Here is a 22,930-nt window from a genome sequence, read left to right as displayed (position 1 = left end):
ATTTTGTAGAAGTTTTTATGAAGGGGTATGGTTTTGATTTTTCCGTCAAATCCAAAGGGTGTTATGTTCATGTGCGCTCCCGAGTGCCTTCTCTCTCCGCTTCTCTATAGCATCAACCGTGTGCAACACTAACTAACATTAGCCCACTAACAACAAACGACTGACACCCACTGTAACACAGAGTCAAAGTCCAAAGTCAAAGCTAACATTACTGCAAAGCCTGTGAAATGTGTTGTGATATTGATTGTTGTTGTTTTAGCTGGCTAACATTAGCTTGCTTGCTAACATGGACAAATTGCTAGCTAGTTAGCTAACGTAGCAAAATATTGTCCAGACTCCTGGCTGGTAAATTGACTGGCTTGCCATTTGCAGGTCACTTTTCGGTTGGCATTAGGGTTGGCTGGTGCCGGATAACTTTAGTAAGTGAGGCTGGGTTGCAGCCTTAGCTTAGCTTGTTTTCTTGCCAACATTATCGCTAGCAAAATACTAGCTAAGTGACATTATTCTAAACATGTTTTCCTGCGTCCAGTCTAGTGTACATGAGACTTTTGGCCGATGCCGACTGCAGTTCACGGTTTCTCTATTTAAAAATAGTTTTCTGTTACATTACCTTTTAAATGTAGCTAACGTAATGCACTCATACAGTAATCGAATCATGTGTTGTGGGCAGACAGTAATGGGACATCCAGGCAGATGTAATTTCCAGTTAAAATTTAAGATATTTTCATCCCATCCCATATAATGGAGAGATAAGGCTGGAGCCAAACAATTGCATTTAATAGCAATAACAACCGACCATCATGGACCAATATCGCTTTTATGAAAACATGACCTTTTTGTCTACGTGTCTGTCTTCATGGAGAGTTATTTTATTCAAGTGTTATATATCATAAAACTGTGATGATGATGATGCCTTCTAGTAGTTATTTTGTGATGAAGTGTTGTAATTTACAGTAATCTTTTTTGGATCCACTTCAGCCTCACCTGCTTCTACTTAAGTTGTTGATTTCCCGGGATGACTTCTGACAGCTCTCAGAGAACATTTCTTCTATCCAGCTGTGGATGTATAGTACAGTGTTAGAAAAAGAGGTTTCCAGTCACATCCTGTCTTGTGGCTGTTTTACATTTGCGTACCCAAGCTCCTGATTTGTTGAATATCTGTATAAAAAGAAGAATGTACAAAAGGCCATGCTATGATTGTGAGCTGAAAGATGTTCTGATAAGAAACACAATTTGAGCTGAATCTGTGGACATTTCATTCTGTCAATGTTAGGAAAGTCATCCAGAAGAATAAGACATCTACACCAGCAAAAATAAATTGGAAGCAAAAATATGAGGTTGAGCCACAGATGTGTTAATTTATAGTGTGAGGGTGGATTTGTCCTTCACATTATGTTTTCAGAAGCCACAATCAAAATCAAATGCAGATGTTTTTCAGTTGTTGTCAGTTCACCTAATTACAAACGTCATTAGTACCGTCTTGTTTGTCTTTGGGGCAGGTTACTTGATGTTGGTGTCAGCAGTTTTCACCTCTGTTCTCTCACCCCATGCTCTCAATAATCACTATAACTGAACTCGCACTTACAGTGATTTTGATTGCAGCTTGGTTCTGTTCATGTGATAAAGCTTGACACAGGCTCTCCCGAAGCTCACAACCCCCCACTGGCAATGAACATGTAATTTCATATATGTTATTTGATATATTTACACCCAGCTAAATTCTAGCACAGGACGAGGCTTGGAGCTAAATTGTTGCAGGCAGGCAGTGGAGTGGCAGTGAGGATGTTGATCTCAGCATTATGTATGCAGACAAAATGTGCACCAAATGTATGAGCTGGTTTATAGAACATTTTAATATGAAATGTTTTCCATGTCTGCTTGAACTACCATGAGGCACCATTCATTCAAAAAGCACCATTTTGGGCTGTGAAAAAGCTTAGTGAAGACAGTGAAGTAGCTCCATGGCCTTAAGTCTGATCTTGTAGAGTTGTGATTGTAGAAGCTGATATTTGCCACAGGTGGAGCTCTCAGGCTTGCCAGCACAAGTGATACTTCTCATATGCTCAGCCTAGATTACCAGGTGTGACTCAAAGCTACTGTGCATCACTTGTTTTTAACGCATATAAAGACGACGTCTGTGCTTGGACAATTTTAGTAATCACATACGCAAGTGACCCTGGACATATTCCTGTTTTGCTCTGTCAGACAGAAGCTGCGTCGACGTGTTTGTGCGTAAGAGAGAAACGCTACAAAGAGTCCGCTCGGACTGTTTGTTTTTTTTGGAACAATGTACTCTTTTGCCCTGTACACGCCTGTTGCCACGGCAACAGTGCAATATTCTGACACCAAGGTGGAGAAAAAAAGACTTCTGATGATTGGCACCGTGTCTCTGACGCACGTGAATCAGAAGAAATGCGTGATTTTGCTCTCCTTCTTTGATCCTCTCCCTCTCTTTGCTTTCTAATTCCTTAATTCCTGTCTGGGCTGTGTGTCGCAGTCGCTGAGCTTCTCTCCTCTCTCCTCTGTTAGCTCGCTCTGCCTCTGTCGCATTGAATCCTCCCTGTCTGACTGTGTGTGTGCGCGTCGCTGTTTCTGCTCTTCAGCGTCCTTCTCATATTTGCTGCAGTGCTTTGATTCGAGCCTGAACACTTTAAGCTCACAGTGGCAACAAGAGGTCACACTTTTAGACGCACACATGCACACAGTCACACTCTAACGCCTCAGTGTGTTAAAACAAGGGACAAAGTGCATCAGCTTTATATGTGTGTGTTTATGCCCTTTCTGACACCCAGGGCTAAACCAGTTCTGTGGAGCAGTTTTAATACTTAATGAGATGTCTCATCACATATACACATGCAGTATAAACACTCTTTATTTCTCTCTTCCTTCCCAGTCTTCCTCTCACACACATACTTTCATCGACACAGGGTGTCACAAGATGTAACATCAAAAGGGCTTGACAGAGATTGACTCTGGAGGGGCCATAGGAAATGATCCATGTCATGGCTAGCTACTGGCCATCATTTGATGCGTTCGTTAGAAATTGAATTTGTCAGTGTGGTCAGGACGCAGCATTGATCTGCCTGCTTAATTGATGTGTGAATTGTTAACTCATCACACGTAAGGTTGCCCGTGGCTTTGTGATGCGCTGCTGTGCCGCTAATAGTGTTTAATGATGAAGCTAAGTCTGGAGGAGGAGGGAAGTACAGGCAGATAGTTTCCTGTTTCCCGCCTCTTGTCATTTAACTGTCTTCATTACTGGAACACACTGAGCATCCCAAACACTCGGCGGCATGCGCCCTCACAAGTTATGAGATCATCACATCAAGAAATTGAGCAAAGCCAAATGTCGGCGTTACACGAGACCTGCCGTCAGGGACATTTCTGTGTGGACATGCAGGGTGGGAGGTTTTACTGCCCCGCAAGCCCCTGGCTGCTGATTCTCAGACAGGTGGAAAATTGTCCCCACAAGCAATCTTTGAACAGGGAGTAATGGAAAAGGAATGGAGATGGCAGTGGACCACACCTGCCAGGCGAGTGCTCAAAATCCCTCATTTGAAAGTGATGCGTGTTTGATGCCGTGCTGCTGTTTCACCGGGTGTTTTTGACATTGTAATGTTTCATTTCATCCCTGCTTTTACACCATGATGATCAGTTTTCATCTGCTCTTTTTCAACACCTGACTATTGCATTTGCTCAGTGCTTTTTAGCATCCATTTCAGGTCTGGCTTATTTTCAGAGATTAGAATCATTCAGTTTGATATCTAAAGCATTCTTCAGAGTCCAGAAAGAACAGCACATAGGCTGCATTTGTGACTGGGTGGATCAGATCCTGGTTGTGCTGATTGACGGGAAGCTTAGAGACTGACAGAGCCGTCTGTCCCGTCTGTGTGAGACACTATGTAGCCCGTCCTTCTCCGTCTATTCTTTTTATTCAGGCAGGGGGATTACAGCAAAGAAAGCAGCAAAGCAAGCAGTGAAGGGATTATCGAACAGCAGCAAAGGGATTAGAGGGGAAAGTTGCACCTCAACAGAGCAGCAGACCCCTGTGGCCCATGTAAGAGACTCATGCATGGGTTAGAAAGCTGGCTCCTCGACCAGCTGCTGCCGCATGGCATTGCCAGGGTTTCATAGAACAGGAGGTGTTTGACACGCAGAGTTGCCAAGACTTCACGGCTCTTCCCAGTGGGTGTTTGCTGTTCATTTGGACAGTGGCAAAGCGGACAAAGGGATGAGCTAAGAGAAAGCCACAAAGGGGATTTGAACTCATTTATAGATTAGAGGCAGGAGTTATTAAACAGTTTCAGTCTGGGATCCAAATGACAAATTTAGTCTGTGACCTCAGGACCCAGGGAAATGAAAACGCTGGCTTCTCTTGTGATGTTGAGACCCCGTCAAAGCAGCTTCTTGACCCATTTTGAGGCAGTGTCAGCTGAAGGAAGCAAAAGCTACAGAGAAGTCATGTTTTTATCTGGAAGTGGCCAAATGTTGACACAAAACAATGCTGCTTTTCTCTGAGTAGCTGACTGGATGTTGACTTTTACTGACACTGTAGCTTTAGCTGTGACATGACAAGAGTAATTAACATTAAAACTTGATTGGTTGTCAGATACAGTGTGCCACTTGAAGGTACTACGGATGTTTTCACCACCAGTAGTGCTGTAGAGAAATGTTTCAATTTACAGCAATGTAATGTATATAAAGGCAAGGTAATGTGCTATAAAGGTAGCAGTGTTCCAGTCAAAGAGAAGCCCTGTTTTATATATATATTTTTAAAAGTCTCTGTGAGGTTGTACTGGTATGTTCACTCTGTTAAGTAGTTGATAATTTATAAAACACTGTTTTAGTCATTTATCAAACACAAATTAGCTGGTTCCAGCATGTTAAATGTTACTGCGTTTCTCTGAACTATAATTGATACTTTAAAATAATCAGTAATTTAAGATGTCACTTTGGACTGTAGGAAATTGTGATGGACATTTTCATCATCAAATACATTATATATTGTTAAAAATCAATCAACAGATAAACCAGTGGAAATAATCATTAGTTGCAATGAATTCAACCTGTATGTCCATCTATATGTAAGGCCTTTAGGAAACACAATGTGTGAGAAATGTTGAATTAAGCAGATTGTTTACAATGAAAACTCCACAGGGTATCTTTTTATTAAGAGCTGGTGCCCTCATTAAGCTGCTAAGTGTCCGATTATGTGCAACAAAAGGTGATTACTGATGCCCAGCGAGTGGACCAAACCGCTATAAGATAGCCTAGCCTTGTTTGAAAACCAGTTTCTGTTCAAGTTTTGTATGTTGCATTAAAATGGTGAAATTAAATGTTCACCATTTTCTCTCAATATGGGACATACGTTATATTGCCACTGCACATGGTAACAAACTAATCTGTTTTTGTAGATTAGTAGGCCTTCCATTAATGTAATCATTATTACAGCATAAATATTCAACAAATTCAAACACAAATTATCGCTTTGACCACAAGGACGCCACCAGAGGCCTCATTAAGAGAGAACTCAAGAATCTTTAGATGTTGTAAGTGTGTGTGTTAAATGCACACCAATCATCGATAGTAGGCATCTTGCACACAGCGTGACAGCCACAGGAAGCCATTCATAGATGTGTGCTTGAATTTAATATTTCACTCGACGTTTGAACAAAAACTGAAGCTTTTATTTAAAAACATTCTCTGCAAGGGCACCGCAATAAGTTGAATGACTGGTGTAAAATGGTTAAGTTGAGGCCCTTTTATCTGTCAGTTTTAGTAATGCCAGAACAGGGTGACATTTGATGTCTTCATGTGAGAAGTCTGACATTCAGTATTCCGATTAATAGCACATAAACCGAAGAAAATGTCAGGTGGGTGATTTGTAGAAATAGCCTTGATAATCTCCACCAGAATGGTACCTTTTTTATAAAATTCAGATTTCCACTCTACTAAAATTTCTTGTTTTTTTAAGTAAAATTATGAGTTTAGTGACAGATGTTACCGTCGTAGTTTTATTTTTAGTGATATCAGCAAACCAATCAAGGTCATAGCAGGCAGACTGTTATCTTCCACTTCTCTATATTCACATATGCAAATTTGATTATGTTGTTATTAATCAAAGCTGTCACTCAAGTCGGCTGACAAATGGGTCATAACATCCACTGTGCTACACAATTGCCCCTCTGATTTAATCTGATCACAATTAAGTATCAAGCTATTCTTTAATTCTGGTACCATAGCAACCTTTCCTCTCTGGACGCTTCCTCTTAACCCAGTATAAAATGTGGTGACAAGCCAGCCTAGCATGGCTTAGTGGTGCATTTATATTATTGATACTCAATAATAAATCACTAACTAAATCCATACATGAGCTTGACAATGTCAACTAGTGCCTGCTGCCAGCGTGATCAATCTACTCACCGATCACAAACCTAACAGAGAACGTGGCCACGGATCAATAATGCCAGCTGAGCGACAGACCTGATTGATTTAGTATGGTTAATCAGTACTTAATCAGATCTGAAGAACCTGTTTAAAGACAGCAGGGTGTCAGGGTAGACCACATCCAGCCAAACAGGAATTAACTTGTTTGGGAAAGGGACAAACAAAGACAATCCTTCAACCCATCCAGAGACAGACTGAAGTCTGATGCGCAGGGAAGGCGGATTGAGGGAATAAAATAAATATGCTTATGTAAAATAACCCAAAGTCTGTCTGGTTCCAACAATCCAGCATATCCCTGTCACATTATGGTAATGCATGTGATAAAATTGTACAGTCGAATTAAATTACTTCCATTGATCTGGCAGGGTTTTTGGCTCATGAAACAGTCTTTTCACTTGAACATATATTGTTGAAATCTAATTACTAGTAGGACACAATAATTCTGAAAGAGCTGTGATTTGACAGGCTGATATGAAATGCAGGACTCAAGCTTTCAGAGATGTAATATATGTTTATGTGGACCAGCATTGAGCTGAGCAGCCTGTTTTCTAGTGGGACCTTGACAGACAGGATTATACAAGGATGTGAAAGCTGGCCTTCACTTGAGTCTTTCTTGTGCGTATGCAATTAACACCAACACAAAGCAGATTCAGTTATAGTTAACTTTATTTGTAAGTACAGATAGAACAACAATTACGCTTTTATTTGATATGATTTGTTTCCCTTTTTGTGCGCTCCAGCTCATAGTCCTTCATTGGACTTAAACATACTTAGGTCTTTAACAAGTAAATGTAAACTACTTCAGTAAATTATGATTTGTAAGTAGGATTATTTAGAAATAAGAACTTGACATCTAATGAACATTTATGATGCAAATTCTATTGAGACATTTTGAATCTGGAGGCTGCTAAACTGAGAGTAAATAAGCAGTTTGGTTTGTTTTAATAAAAACACACAAAGGAAATCAATAGAAAGAAAAAAGAAATGTCACAGACCCTATTTTCATACCCTCAGCAACAGTTCACCCCCTGATAGCATGAGCTCAAGGTTATATGCCCCTTTCTGAAACAAAAAAATTTTCAGTTGTGTGTACTTTATATCCGATTTATTCTTTTTTTCACAGACACTGAACAGAACATTGTCATAAGCACAGTTGTTACAATCACTGCTGGCTAAGACAGAGAAAAACAGCGATACAGTTTACATTATTGCATGAGTCAGTGTCATCATCTTACATGTGCAAATTTACACTGTAGAGGGGTATGGAGAGGAAATGAAAAAAAAGGTGTTTGGTTGAATCAATAGATGAGGCAGGGAAAGCAGATTAACAAGGAGAGCTAATAAGGAGAGGAGGAGGGGACTTTACATTTATTGTGCAACAGCTTGTCAAAAACACTTTTGCATCTCCATCCCATTCAACATTGATAAAGTCAGGGGGTACAGCGAGGCATGGCAGTGGGCATATCAGTGTTCTAATTAACCACGACATGGCTGCTCAGTATTGATGCATGGTTCAAAAGGGGTCTCATTCTCAGAGGTAATTGAGCAAAAATGCTGGAAACAATCCAGTCACAAACTGATACTTTAATTTTGTGTTTGGGTCGATGCTTTCTGTCGAACGTGCACAGACCTTTTGGAAAAGTAAGCTGTTGTCTCTTTTCTGGCTCGCCAAACACTGCATGCTTCACTGTATTACAAGCAGATTGTGACACTTAGGTTCCGGCTATAACTGATATGTGATCAATTCTCTCCCTGCTTGTCCACGGTCTACTTTCACTGGTCATGGTAGTTAAACATTCAATTTGACCTCGGTTTCCTTGAAATAGTTAAAAGGCCTGCAGCTGACAGTTGACAAGTTGAATCTTGTGGGTTTAATTCAGTATTTAACTACATCATCAGAAAACTGAGTGGGGTCATTGCTGCATTGCCGTTAAATGTTTTGGATACAGCGTTACTATGGAGATGCAGCCACACCACTGTGCAGTGTATTTGGTTTTGTTTTCTTTTGATCCAGGCAGCACTCAAGGGCTGGGAGTGTTAGCGTGAGTATTTTGCATTGGTGCATGTGTATGAATATTTCATTTATTTTAGAATGTGTTTTCAGCTCTGAAGGTGCAACATTATGGAGACTGTCTTAAAATGTGCTTGCTTGCACACACATACACACAGACATTTAGACTCATTTATGCAAACACACACACGCATTAGAAATATAAAGCCGAGTGCTGCTACTGGGAGCCTCCAGAGTCTCTTATTAGTCCGGCTAATTTCACATCATTTGACAGAGAATTAATTCATAAATTAATCAGCACAGCCTCAGAAAATAACACCACATGCCTCCATTACACCACCATGTAATCCCATTTACACCTAGCATTAAAATCCCCATCCAGACAGAAGGCCATTCACCATAATCTCTGCCTGGTTCTGAAAAGACAGGGTGGAAGCACTCCTCCTTTCCAACATTGAACTAAAAAGGTCCAAAAGCCACCCTACAAACTCTGACTTTACACCTTTTTAAATGATAAAGCAAATTGAGTTTAATTGGTTTTAGTGGGCCACCCTACAGCCGTGTTTGGATTAAGAAGGCCATTTTTTTTTAGATTGTAACAGAGGTACTTAATAAAAATCATGCCTCTAATCCTGTTTGGGTGTTTCCAACATGGCCTACAGCTTCATTTCAACAATGTCGCCACAGCATGCTTCTGCTTTGGGATTTTAAAGACAGGTGTGAATAGCAAACATTTTCAACACCAGTACAGATCTATCAAAAAATAAACCATCTACCATTACTGATACAGTAACAGAATACATTTTCACTTGGGTATAATATTGGACGTTTCTGGCATGTATATTTGTGTCCTCAAAACATAACATGGTGCCACTTGGTGTGTTGTGCTTCTCTAATTGTGAAAATATTTGTATCATACATATCAAAAACAGGTTGGTCATTGTGATTTCTTTCCTTCAGCCACTCTGGACTTTGTGTTTTCCAAAGAACGATTTGAATTTCTTTTATATGCAAAAAAAGTGAGTCTAACTCAGTGATTACACATTCTGAGGATGCAGTGCGACTAATGACAAAATTAATAACGTGTTGAAAAGGCGAGAATGCCCAAAGATGAAAATATTGTTCCCATATGAAAAAAATATCTGGTAATACATCCTCAAGTCTATCTTTCTTTGTCTGAACTGTGCTGATTACAAAGAAAAACATTTAGTAGTCATCAATATAAAGTTTCACCTACTCACTTTGAATATATTAGGCAACATCAACAGCATTGAAATGGAAATGTGGCATTTAATTGCAAGTGGGTGTTACACACAGTTAAGACTATTATTTAAATAATGGAATGTATCACAATTTAAATATGTCTTTCTAAAAAATATAATTTTCCACAAATTAAGACATTAATAATTGTACTAAGGAACTGCTATGACCTAATCACCACATGTACGGAATACTAGGGAGAATTAAGCAGAGTTTGATTAGTTGTACAATTCAATAAGGAGTTCCTATCAAATTTATGTATTATTTAGGATTGCCATATTATCTACTCTTAACACCAATCAGGTGTCTGGATATGCGTAAGCAAACAGAAAATGTACAAATTGCGGGCCAAAACGTTCTGCAGTACTGCCACAGATGAGACTCGCCTTTGATGAAAAGGAGTCCTGTTTTTCCTGTTCCTCCACCTCACCATTTCCAGAATCAGATTGTCTAAACCCCGCCTAGTACCACTAATACTCCCCCCTGCCTCCCTCTGCCCTCTAACTCTACTCCTCGATTTCTAGTATCAGGTCATCTCCCTCCAGGGAGGACTCGGTCGTGACATGGACCGCCTTCACCGTCCCTGCCACCGGGGAGTTGACCACGGTCTCCATCTTCATGGCCGAGAGGACACACAGCGGCTGACCCTTCTCCACCTTTCATGATTATAAAGACAGTTCACAGAGCATTAAGAACATGTGTCAAATGTGCAGACCACTGAACAAGTGCTGTAGCTGAGGTTAACAAGAAAAGAACAGGGCTTAACATATCTGAGTACGAACAATATAAAATCATACTTTTACCAACTCTTTTGTTTAGGCAGAGTTCTTGTACAACTGCTTGTGTTTAGACAACATTTAACATGTTTAAAAACAGACTAGTTATTTACCAAGGGCAAAAAAAAGAATATTCTTTGTATCGGTACTTGAACTTAGGCATTGCATTAGTAGTAAACTGTGCAACACTAGAGGTAACACTTTGATAAATACCATACAATAAAAGCCTCATATAAATGGATTCTGTCCACAGAAACACCAGAGCTTTTAATCTGAAGGACTGGGTTGAGTTTAAAAAATAGTTATATTTGTGTGAAGTTGGAAGTAAATTATTCCATTATTCCGTTCCGAACAATGATGAATGAATGAATGTGATGTTCACTGCACTAAATGTTCAGTCTCCTTGCTGGCTGTTCTGACACGTTCAGATTCATAATTGCTTTTTCCATTATCATTTAACAGGCAGCTGTTAATTTAATTGATAAATAATATATGAATATTGTAACAGTTGTTACTGGGTGGTAAGTTAGAAAATATATAGAAGAAAACGTGAACTGACCCTTTAACCCAAGGTAATCAAATCTGATAAAAACTGAAATGTTGAGCTAGAAGAATATAGCAGATTAACAAACTAACCTTCGATCCAACTTCCACCTTGACCTCCAGCACCTTTCCAGGCATGGGTGCTCCAACCTGACCCTTGATGGATTTCTGAGCCTTAGGATGGAACTTCATTTCCTGTGTGAAGGAACAAAGAGATTTCATGCATCCATCTGATAATCTCTCCAAGTCATCCACACACTGCTGCCTCCATTTATCCACTTGTCCAGCCAATGATCCATCCATAAAGTCATTCAGCCACCCATTGAAACATTCCTCCCTGCTGAGCCTCCATCTACCCCTCACAACCATTTATTTCTATGAATAAAAATCACCCGTAGTTGCCGAGTGCACGGTCATAAAATGTTTTATTCTTTTTGCTTAGATCCAACATCAGTTTTTCTCCTTCCTCTCTCCCTTTATCCATCTATTCATCATTTCCCTGCAGAAATATATCCTTCTTTCAAACCATTCCAACTATACCTCATCCATCGTTTACCCATCTACTAACCAACCCATACCTCCCTCCGTCCCTTCCGTGTACCTTCATGGCGACAGTGTCTTTAACCAGCACGGATCTCAGCTGTCCGTTGAGCTCAAAGAAGACCTCTCTCTGGCCGGCCTTGTTCAGGTCACCCAGTGCCAGCGCCTTGATGTGGAGAGTCTTCCCTCTCTCCAGCTCCACCTGAGAATAAACAAAGCCAGAGAGAAGGGGAGGATTGGAACAAGTGGGGAGGACAGAAGAGGAGGGAGAGTGAAGGAGGAAGGGACAGAAATTAGATTATATTAGAAAATTGAAATTAATACATGGCTGCATAGCTCACAAGTCCAGCTAAAGTAATAAAAAGAGACTGCAGAGCTTGGTGAAATTAAAAAAAGTGAAGTTAGTGGAGTGAGACAAGCACAATGTTTCCTTCTCTTCCTTATTTCTTTTTACCCTCAGGCTGGGCTGGAACGTTTCCCAGCATGCACTTGGGCAGAGAAACTTGCAGAGATTTCAGAGGGGACTCATTTAGCCTCAGTGCAATTTAGCTGTGTAATAAATAAATCAATTATCAATCAGTGTCAGAGAATTATGTATTTTACACAAATGCAAAACTTTTTTTATTGCATTTCATTAAATTAGTGCTTTATCAGCTGCCCATGTGTGTTTAACTCCAAAATCAAATGTATGTAATGGGACTGTAATGTGGAGTTCCTCAGTAGACCTTTTGTCACAGCAGGGTAGGGAAAGCACAGGTGTAAGGAATCACATTAGCAAGAGTCCTAGTAAGCTGTGACGTTAACGTGAGTTGTTTAATAATGTGAATTGACAATATAACACCATATCCATTACATTTGGGCTTAATTACATTGAACTACAGTATCTAGTTGATGTGAGGCGTCCATGTTTGCTTGTTTTTCAGGCACTTTTGTTTAAGTGCAAATAAATATCGGAGTTTCCCAGTTGTAATAACGACTTTGATATTGACGTGAACATATTTATAAGTTGGAAACTCGTAAATTAGCCAGCATGCTCAACACCAAGATCCTGAAACTGAAGCAGCTAAATAGAATTCAGCCAGCACTAATTTACTCCTTAATGCCTCAGAACTGATTGAGGTACAGTAGGACAGAAATACAGCATTTATTTCAATCAACTTATTTTTATTTTCTGATGTATCTGGGAAATTCCCCACACTTGTGGGCCACAAACAACCAATACCAGAGTTTGACAGCTTTCACACCAGTCTAGACAATTTGAGTCATTGTTTGAACCACACCGAACAGGTTGGGTGAAGGCACCCTAATCATTTTACCAAACACCAGCTTAAGATTTTTTAAGATGTGACTTGTGGGTCTGCAAAGTTCAATGACATTTATTTTGGCATGTTATTGACTAAAAATAGATTTTGAGGGAAAAGATAAAAACACAGGAGTTTTACAGTAGTCTGTGTGAAGACTTGTGATGAACACAGGACTACTAGGGTAATACCTCAGAGTGGGAAAAACAACAAGACATGGACGGGCCTATGCTGTATCTTGATCTGTGTTTTTCACCAGAGATATCAATTCTGACATCAAATAGACGGAGAGGTGGTATAGACAGAATGACAATCCGAGAGATAAAGAGACAGACAGGGAGAGTGAAAGAGAGATCAGACAGCAGACTGGAGAATATAAAAACATTTTCCCAGCCTTTAGTAGAACTGTAGTAAACTCTGTGACTTTAGCTGCCACCTGTAAAAGTGTTGTTTTAAGACAGATATTACTCTCTCCCTCTGTATCAACACCAGACAGGCTCGTTCCCTCTCATATCAATTCTGGTCACTGCTGCGTTCCGTCTTGCAAGTCTTTCCCTCGACACCGGCCACTGTACTTCTTCATTTATCTCACGCCTCTTCTCAAATCTCTCATCTCACCGGTCGGAAACTCATTTTTTCTGTCTTTCCATTTGTCCAACTTTCTCTGTCTGGCTTTCAATCTCTCTCTTTGTCAGTCCTCCCGTGTGTCACAGCTTTCCATTTTGTACTGTTATTTTGCTACCTATTTCTGGGGCCACTGTCTCTCATGCCGTTATTAATTTCCCTCATCTGCCTCTTTTCAGCTTCTCTTATCGGTCTGTGGCTCTCTGTCTTTTCTGTCTATCCCCTCCCCGATCCGTTTTGTTTCTCACATTGCCATCTTGGCTGCAGAGTCTCCATTGATATTCCAAACTAAGTCTCAGTGCATAGACGAAAATACACGCTGCTGCAAGTATGTATTGATCTCAATTTCATTCTGCCTCTTTCTTTCTCCGGGTGTTTTGACTTTTCATCTGTTTTCTTCTCTCCGTATCTGGTAACAAAACCTTTCTTTGCATGCTTTTGCTTTCTCTCTGGCACTCAATCTTCATCTCGGTTTCACTCTCCACCCTCCCTTTACACTGAACTTCTCTCCGTGCTGTTTTGTCAGGCTCTTGGCAGCTCTTTGCCAAAACAAAACTGTCTTCCCTTTTCCAACTGCGTGGCTTCAACACTACATCTCCTCACAACTGTTCCCATGAAAAATACAGTATGTGTCTCTTTGAAGAGTTGCACCAGATTTATGAATCTTTTGAAGATGATTTTGTCTAAGATGTAACTGTGTGTAATGTATGCCAGTTTTATACAGAGCTAAGAAGACAACTTTGTTGCACTGTGTCGTAATCTAAAACACCAGACATGCATTAAGACTGTAGACTGTATACATTTATTCAACAGGCTCACACTGCTACACACTGATATTACTAGTTGTAACTGATGAGGTCTCCCACCTCCACTATACTTCAGTTAGCTGCTTTCATTTTTAAACCTGTTCCAGGTAAAATACCAGGGCTCATTAAGCACAAAATGTATTTATATTTATTTCTAATTTATTTTCTACAACCGTATTCTGCAACTAATGACACAATATAGGTGGATGCTAAGTCAATTCCATTTTACCACTAATATTGTTAAAAAAAAAAAAAAACTTTACTGTGGGAATAATGCAATACATGTACTACACATTAATTAAATTGCAACTTTGGTAGTTACAAGTTTATGTACGTATTTCTGCAGGTCTTCCTCAAATTGTCTCACCACGATCAATATTTCTTTTAATGTTTTACTTAAAAGGAGCAGTGTGTAGGAATTAGTGGCATCTAGGGGTGACGTTGAAGATATCAGTCAACTGAATATTGACTCATTTGATTCAGCCTTCCAAAGGTGCAGGAGAAACTACAGTGCAACGCAAAAGGCTCAAATAGAGCAGTGTTTGGTTTGTCCATTCTAGGCTTCTGTAGAAACATGGCATTTCAACATGGCAGACTTGCCCCCTCTGTAGATAAAAATGACTAACATAATGTAAAGCAGCAATTCTTATTTTCAGGTGAATATACACTAATGACAATACCTGTCAATGTTATATTCCATTTCTGCCAATAGATCCTCCTGAATGTTACACACTGGACCTTTAACATGATAACTGAAATGCAATATATGTGACAAAGTGCACACCAAAGTTAGAGACTTAAAACTATCTATGAGGTATCAAGTCAAAATAAAGACCTAATTTCTGATAACTTGAGGGTGTTTGCTCTGAATCGACTTGCCAGTGCAACTAGTTCACCACTACAAAAGGCATTGAAAAGAATTTGTCTGCCCATGCCCCAAAAAAACTACATAAATAAAGTGAATACAATTCTATCAAAGTCAACCCTGACCAGCCAGCCTCCTCCTGGCTTGGTTTCTTATTACCATACTTGTGATAGCATCTCTTGTGCATTATGTATGTTCCATATCTCAGTGATGTATCGGCTGTGTTATCGTCTATATAGCCCTCACATGCTGCTTGCCTTTATTTAGCAAGCTCCTTCAAGCATCAAGCTTTTCCTGTCAACTGCTTCTACATTTGGTGCTATAGTGTCTCTGACTGAAACAAGTTTCACATTATGCCTCACATCATGTCTTTGATATGACTTTATTAATGACTTGTGTTGCCTGTGAGAAAGTAATGAGATTACTGCGCTGAATAGAGCTCCATGTGTTGGTGTCTGTGCACATTAGCGCTGACAGGGTGTGTATGACTGGGTCCGTGTTTGTGAAAATCGGTGTTTATATTTCTGTCAAACATGATTAATACCATACTGAGTCATCAGCACATGCCAGATAGGTCAATGTTTTTTTTTCCTCTTGTTTGTGCTATATGCATGTGTGGGTGAATGACTGCGATGGACAGAGCTGTCACCCATGTGTAGGTGTATATTTGTGTATATGAATGCCTTCAGATGCTATTTCAACAAAGTGGTAATCTGGCCTTTCAAAAGCAATTTCAGAGACCCATGCCTAAGTGGACTTTGTTCAACTTAACAGCACACAAGTTTGTCAGAAATTGGCTGAAAAAAGCAACAATGGTACAAAACTCGGAATCTTTATAGAACATTAGCAAATTATACTACACTAAAAAACACTGTGGGGAGAAATACTGTAGTGGTTGTGTCCTCCCACTACATTCTCAACACAAAGAGGAATCTTCCAGGCTCACTGTTCACTCTTTGGCTGATAAGGCTCTTGTGCTGGATTTACAACAGGCTTGAAATGAAGTGCTAAACAATAGCAATGATTACTGTGAAAGCCTTTGTATCTACTTCCCACAACATCAACAACTCAGGGCTTTAGGTCTAGCTCAGCGCTCAATAAGATTTGGTGCTTAAATCTGTTTTGATCAAGATTTCCGTTGTGTGCTTCACACTCTAGCTGCCAAGAGCGCATAAACAGCTTTTGTTAGAAATATACAGGTAATAGTGTATTTGCTAAGTACTGAAAGAATCATCGGGGTTGGATAGTTGCTGTCATCACTGTGGATTTACCACAGACTCCAAAAACAGCACACAAGCTCAAAGGCTTTTTCTTCTGCCTCAACTTCTGAAGATCCGCCTTTTATATTGGAGATACTTCAACAGCAAAACACATGTACCTCAATACTGTAGAACTACTTTGTCATGGTGTATTTGTGACACATGCTGTACAAAACCCTTTTAACCTAAATGATATTTTCTGTTCATCTATAGCTTTTTACAGGTACATCTCTTAACAGTGGCTGATTATACAGACACTGCTAACTCTATGCACATGTGTCAACAGGAAGAGGTGTACCCGAGCTTTCAAGGTGGAGGGTTGTTGAATATGCATGCTTGAATACGTAATACTACCCTGACTTTAAAACTCAAACTGCTTTGGCAGCACAGTGCCAGTTACTTTCCCCAGGGTTCTTCTCGCCTTAACAGTGCCAACTGAGCAATCAGCATCACAAAAGTCGCCACCCATGACAAAACTAATGTGCACCTAATAATTACCATTTCTGATGGTCCTTAGACAGGCTGACAGTCTAAACACCCACACTACCTGTCTCTACATTTGACAACAATTGTTTTCTTCTGATTCACATCTTGAAAGGTTGCAGCAGCTGTCATTCACTTGGCCAAGAGTCAACCTGCCTCTAACATATTAAACACTCACATCTGTCACGGGCATCACATGAGCATGCCTCATATCACCAGAAAGACAACTTGTCAGAATTCGAGGCAACTCCGTTTTCTTCAATGATGTCAAACTCTGTTTAAACATTTTCAGTGCATCTTTGATATTTGACAAGAGAAAACCCCTGCTATCCAATACAAACAAAGGAATTGTGAGACGTGACGACACTAATGCAACATTCATCCAATGGTGTGTTCTTATTGTGAGAAGAAAGATAAATAGTTTCTTATAATAGTTATATGTAGGAAATTCACTGCTACCAGATGTCGCACTAGAGCACCAGCATCTCAGACAAAAAAAACAAATGGGCGCTATGGCCCACCAGACTCCACTGACAAAACCAGTGATTTTACCTAACAGATAACAAAGAATTTAAACACACATTAAACTGGACAAACAAAATAAAACCAAAACCCTCTTTGTTGGTCTTTTCTCTTTTGGTTGAAATAAATTCTTACTTAATTCACAGATGTATATGAAAAAAACCAAACAGCCGCTTGAGTTGCTCACCTCAAACCCAACAGTTTGACACGGTGGGACTAACACACGCGGCCGTCCTGACTATAAACGGAGCAGCTCGAGGAAAAGCACACAGAGGGAGTGTGACATGTTTAATCTACTACATGTTTACATAGAAAACTCTCGTATATATAACTTTAAGACAGCAACATTTTTGAACACCGTCTATACCTGCACTATCAAATATTCATTCTGAGATCTTCATCAGACAAATTAAAGTTGAAGGAAAAATCCAACATTTATCTGATGAAGATCTCAGAACTGAAGTGTTATGATTGTTAATGTTATTACTTGATAGTTTGATTGAAAGTAAATAGTTTGTAATAGGCAATACTCTTGAATTACACAAACCACAATGAAATAAATGTATCTGCCACATAATGGAGCGGTGCACATGAATTGGATTAGAAATGACAACAGCGAGATGAATTGTTCCCAATACAGGAGCTTCTTTTGGCCCTTGAGGAATTCTGCAAAGTAAAAGACAGAAAACCACCAACAGAAACATCACGCTCCGTGTGACAGGTCACTATTTTTGACATGTTTTCATTCCATCTCTCGCCTGCTATCGCTAATCGGACTTCATCTGATGGGAGTACCCATCGTCATGACAACAGTGGGCGGGGGGGAGTTAGAGTTAGTTTTTGTGGCGATGACTGAGGCTGAGCACAAATCCAGAGTGTCTGAAAGTTCTCAAAATGACAACGGTTCTGATGGATTGGAGATTAGATAAACAGCAACCGGGGAAGGTGAATAGTGAGGGTAGGAAGAGAAAACAACACATTTGCATTTGGGAAATATTTGAATGACAAGTTTTCCACTTAGAAAGAAAAAAAGAAAACAAAGTCACTGAAAGCTAAGACAGGTTAAATACAAGGTTTCTCATTTCTCATTTTGTTGATGTACAGTGGGTACGGAAAGTATTTAGACCCCTTTAAATTTTTCACTCTTTGTTTCATTGCAGCCATTTGCTAAAATCAAAAAAGTTCATTTTATTTCTCATTAATGTACACTCAGCACCCCATCTTGACAGAAAAAAACAGAAATGTAGAAATTTTTGCAAATTTATTAAAAAAGAAAAACTGAAATATCACATGGTCATAAGTATTCAGACCCTTTGCTCAGTATTGAGTAGAAGCACCCTTTTGAGCTACTACAGCCATGAGTCTTCTTGGGAATGATGCAACAAGTTTTTCACACCTGGATTTGGGGATCCTCTGCCATTCTTCCTTGCAGATCCTCTCCAGTTCTGTCAGGTTGGATGGTGAATGTTGGTGGACAGCCATTTTCAGATCTCTCCAGAGATGCTCAATTGGGTTTAGGTCAGGGCTCTGGCTGGGCCAGTCAAGAATGGTCACAGAGTTGTTCCGAAGCCACTCCTTTGTTATTTTAGCTGTGTGCTTAGGGTTATTGTCTTGTTGGAAGGTGAACCTTCGGCCCAGTCTGAGGTCCTGAGCACTCTGGAAGAGGTTTTCTTCCAGGATATCTCTGTACTTGGCCGCATTCATCTTTCCTTCAATTGCAACCAGTCGTCCTGTCCCTGCAGCTGAAAAACACCCCCATAGCCTGATGCTGCCACCACCATGTTTCACTGTTGGGATTGTATTGGGCAGGTGATGAGCAGTACCTGGTTTTCTCCACACATACCGCTTAGAATTAATGCCAAAAAGTTCAATCTTGGTCTCATCAGACCAGAGAATCTTATTTCTCATAGTCTGGGAGTCCTTCATGTGTTTTTTTGCAAACTCTATGCAGGCTTTCATATGTCTTGCACTGAGGAGAGGCTTCCGTCGGGCCACTCTGCCATAAAGCCACGACTGGTGCAGGGCTGCAGTGATAGTTGACTTTGTGGAACTTTCTCCCATCTCCCTACTGCATCTCTGGAGCTCAGCCACAGTGATCTTTGGGTTCTTCTTTACCTCTCTCACCAAGGCTCTTCTCCCACGATTGCTCAGTTTGGCTGGACGGCCAGGTCTAGGAAGAGTTCTGGTCGTCCCAAACTTCTTCCATTTAAGGATTATGGAGGCCACTGTGCTCTTAGGAACCTTGAGTGCTGCAGAAATTCTTTTGTAACCTTGGCCAGATCTGTGCCTTGCCACAATTCTGTCTCTGAGCTCCTTGGGCAGTTCCTTCGACCTCATGATTCTCATTTGCTCTGACATGCACTGTGAGCTGTAAGGTCTTATATAGACAGGTGTGTGCCTTTCCTAATCAAGTCCAATCAGTTTAATTAAACACAGCTAGACTCCAATGAAGGAGCAGGACCATCTCAAGGAGGATCAGAAGAAATGGACAGCATGTGAGTTAAATATGAGTGTCACAGCAAAGGGTCTGAATACTTATGACCATTCGATATTTCAGTTTTTCTTTTTTAATAAATTTGCAAAAGTTTCTACATTCCTGTTTTTTTCTGTCAAGATGGGGTGCTGAGTGTACATTAATGAGAAATAAAATGAACTTTTTTGATTTTAGCAAATGGCTGCAATGAAACAGAGTGAAAATTTTAAAGGGGTCTGAATACTTTCCGTACCCACTGTATATTGCAGAGAAATCAACAACATTTTAAACCAAATTAACATACTCAAAAACTGCTGTAGCTGCCAATAGTCTTAATCGAAATAATTTAAGGATTTATTCTAATCGGTGGTTGGTGGTCCAGCTGTGGGTCTCCTGCCAGATTTCTAACGATTGAATCAAATGATACGCACCCTGCGGTGACTGACTGAGAAAGGAGGGTGGGGGGTCTGCCTGTCTTTAGGGTCAATACTAGATCAGCACAATCAGGGCAGCTCCAGATTCTTTGATGATAACACTACAGCAGAGTAGTAGAGCTCCCCATGTCCCTCGTATTATATAAAAATCAATTAACAACAGCCTGGAACCATTGCTGTGAAATCAAGCAGTAATTAAACATGCTTGCTTTTGGCCACTCTGAATCACTGTCAGTTAAATCTCTGTGTGTGTTACTCCTAATGAGAATCAAGAGAAAATATTGAAAGGAGAGGAGGGTAGAAGGAAAGACGATTTATAATGAAAGCTGCGTGTTAGGGTTTTACTGGGATTATAGTTATAACTATGAATAATGCTGATTGTAGACAAGGAACCTTGTAAAAATGATGAAAGCTACCAGGTGGTTGAGGGGGATGTTAGATTCCCTTTCATTCTGTCATGCAAATTTTAATTTCACCAAGGCACAAAAGTGCTCTTTAAAAAACACATTTCATTTACACTATGAAAATAAAATACTGAAGCGGGGATAATGGAGTGATGACTCACATTTCCCTGTTTCTTTCAATAAAGAACTTCACATAATGTAAATTATTAAATTTAAAAAAGTGGATTTTAAAACACTGTGGAAAGTAATACATTTGTTGTAGAACTAGTGTAAAAAAAATGCTCCTACAGTCAGGAGAAATGCCCTTTATGTAACTGAAACACCAGCAGTAGACTGTCCATGTGCATCACTTCAACAGGAACACTGAAGGGTTTTGTCCTCTTTAGAAAGGAAAACAGTTTCCGGTACTTGATGTACCACAGACTCAATAAATACGAGGCTTTCAAAAAGGTGGAAAATCAATTTCAGGGGAATTTATTGCCTTTAGAATTACTGGTATACAGGTTTCTCAAATAGACAGCAACAAGTTCAGGAAAATATTAACTAACTGAACAGGAGGATTTCAAGGACTGTTAACAGGAAACTTTCCCTACTTTTTAATAAAATGCTTCAATTTACAGAGGAATTCCAGTATTTACTGGAACTGATAAATACTGTAGTAACCAAACAGCTAGCCTGGTTAGCTAAGTAACTAGAAGTAGATTCCTATGCTTTCTATGAAGCAAGAAATTTGTCGTACAGGAAATTTCCTTGGAAAACTTTAGCATGACCCATTCTCTTGTAAGCTAACGTCATTTTATTCTCAGCTAACGCCAAAGGCCGTGAAACAGTCCTGGATCGTCACTTCATCAATGTGAATAAAGTCCAATCAACACCATTAGCCTTTACTTAACCTGCATAATGTCAAAATCAGTCTTTTTATATTTACATACTAAACAACAAAATCATCTTTAACATACTAAGACAAGATCATCACCATTTCTCATCAAGGCGTTCTACATTGTATGACTGTCGCCCTCACAACTCGCAGCACAGAGCCAGGTTTCCCCTGTGCACCCTGCCACCTGTTATCCAAAATACTACACAGGGTCGCAACAGAGCTGCAGTCAAAGAATGTCACAGCCATCACATCTGTGACCCGTCTCACCTCCTGTTCAACTGCTTCATACTGCTGCCATCTGCTCACAGGTACAGTGTCCTGCTGTGTAAATGATATATCTATATGGTATCACCCCTCCAACAGCTTATCTGACTTACAACTGCACTGCTTTTCTCAAACGTGAAACAACACATCTTAGTATACCTGTATTAGGCCTTTTTATGTTGTCTGAGTATACCACTTAGGGATAAATAAAGCTCATTGTTCCTTCCACCCACTCTAGTATTAAACGATTCTCCATGTCTGCAGATGTTTAATTAGATAGTTAATGTAAAAGCTAGAAAAAGGTTGATTTTGCCACAGCCTTTAAAAAAGTAATTTAAAGTTTTGAATATCTTACCGAGAAGCATTTCTTTTTACGTGATGACATATTGAGTGACACACTCCTCCAACATCTCCTTCAGTAGCAAAGCAAAAGTTCTCTTTGATTTGACATTGGATTGTGACAGCTGTCGCAAAGGTTAGTGTCAGTAGTTTCAACAATCTCTTTGGAATTCAATCTTCAATCTGGACTTGAACAATCACTTTAGTTTGGCTCATCAAAGTGGTTACTGCTGTCATTCTCCTGAAATGTTCTCCGTTTGCACTGCAGTTTCTGGATAAAAACACCATCTTCAAACCTGCTATCTCCTGTTCTGAGACAAACTTTCAATCAGCTCGGCAGACATCTTGACATATTTCTGCTGACTGTTTATTCATGTATGTTAAAACCAATCTACAGCCTGCTGAATCTGCTTATGTAACATTTTGGAGTTGACAGGGAGCGGTTTGCTGCTTAGACGCCAATATTCCCCAGGAAGCTTTCAGTTTCAGATTTTGTGGCTTTGCAGTTACAGGTGACAGCCAATTATTATAACTTCTCACCAAGAGATTGTTAAATTCCTGTGCACAACTCATTTGTTTGCATGCAAAACAATTCAGCTCTTGTTTTATTCCTTAGTTGGATTGCATGTTCAGCTGCCTCCCTGTTGGAGAATAAACGAACGGTACAAGCTTTACAAATCTGTAACTATTATATTTTGG

At 39.8% G+C, this 22,930-nt stretch overlaps 1 protein-coding gene across 1 annotated transcript in view; it reads right to left on the bottom strand.

Annotated features, from left to right (window-relative positions):
• Positions 1 to 7,095: 7,095 nt before the first annotated feature.
• Positions 7,096 to 22,930, bottom strand: part of LOC127379184 (pyruvate carboxylase, mitochondrial) — a 282,379-nt gene continuing 266,544 nt past the window's right edge. The window contains exons 25-27 of the mRNA XM_051428466.1: positions 11,639 to 11,779; positions 11,131 to 11,232; positions 7,096 to 10,374 (exon numbers count right to left, since the gene is read on the bottom strand). Of these exons, the coding sequence (XP_051284426.1) occupies positions 10,225 to 10,374; positions 11,131 to 11,232; positions 11,639 to 11,779 (393 nt within the window). The 3' untranslated portion in view covers positions 7,096 to 10,224. The remainder of the gene's footprint in view (positions 10,375 to 11,130; positions 11,233 to 11,638; positions 11,780 to 22,930) is intronic.

This window comes from Dicentrarchus labrax, unplaced genomic scaffold (genome assembly GCF_905237075.1).
Source record: "Dicentrarchus labrax unplaced genomic scaffold, dlabrax2021, whole genome shotgun sequence".
In the NCBI taxonomy this organism is placed as follows: Eukaryota; Metazoa; Chordata; class Actinopteri; family Moronidae; genus Dicentrarchus; species Dicentrarchus labrax.
The sequence above is the reverse complement of the archived record's forward strand: the minus strand, read 5'-3'. Positions and strand labels throughout refer to the sequence as shown.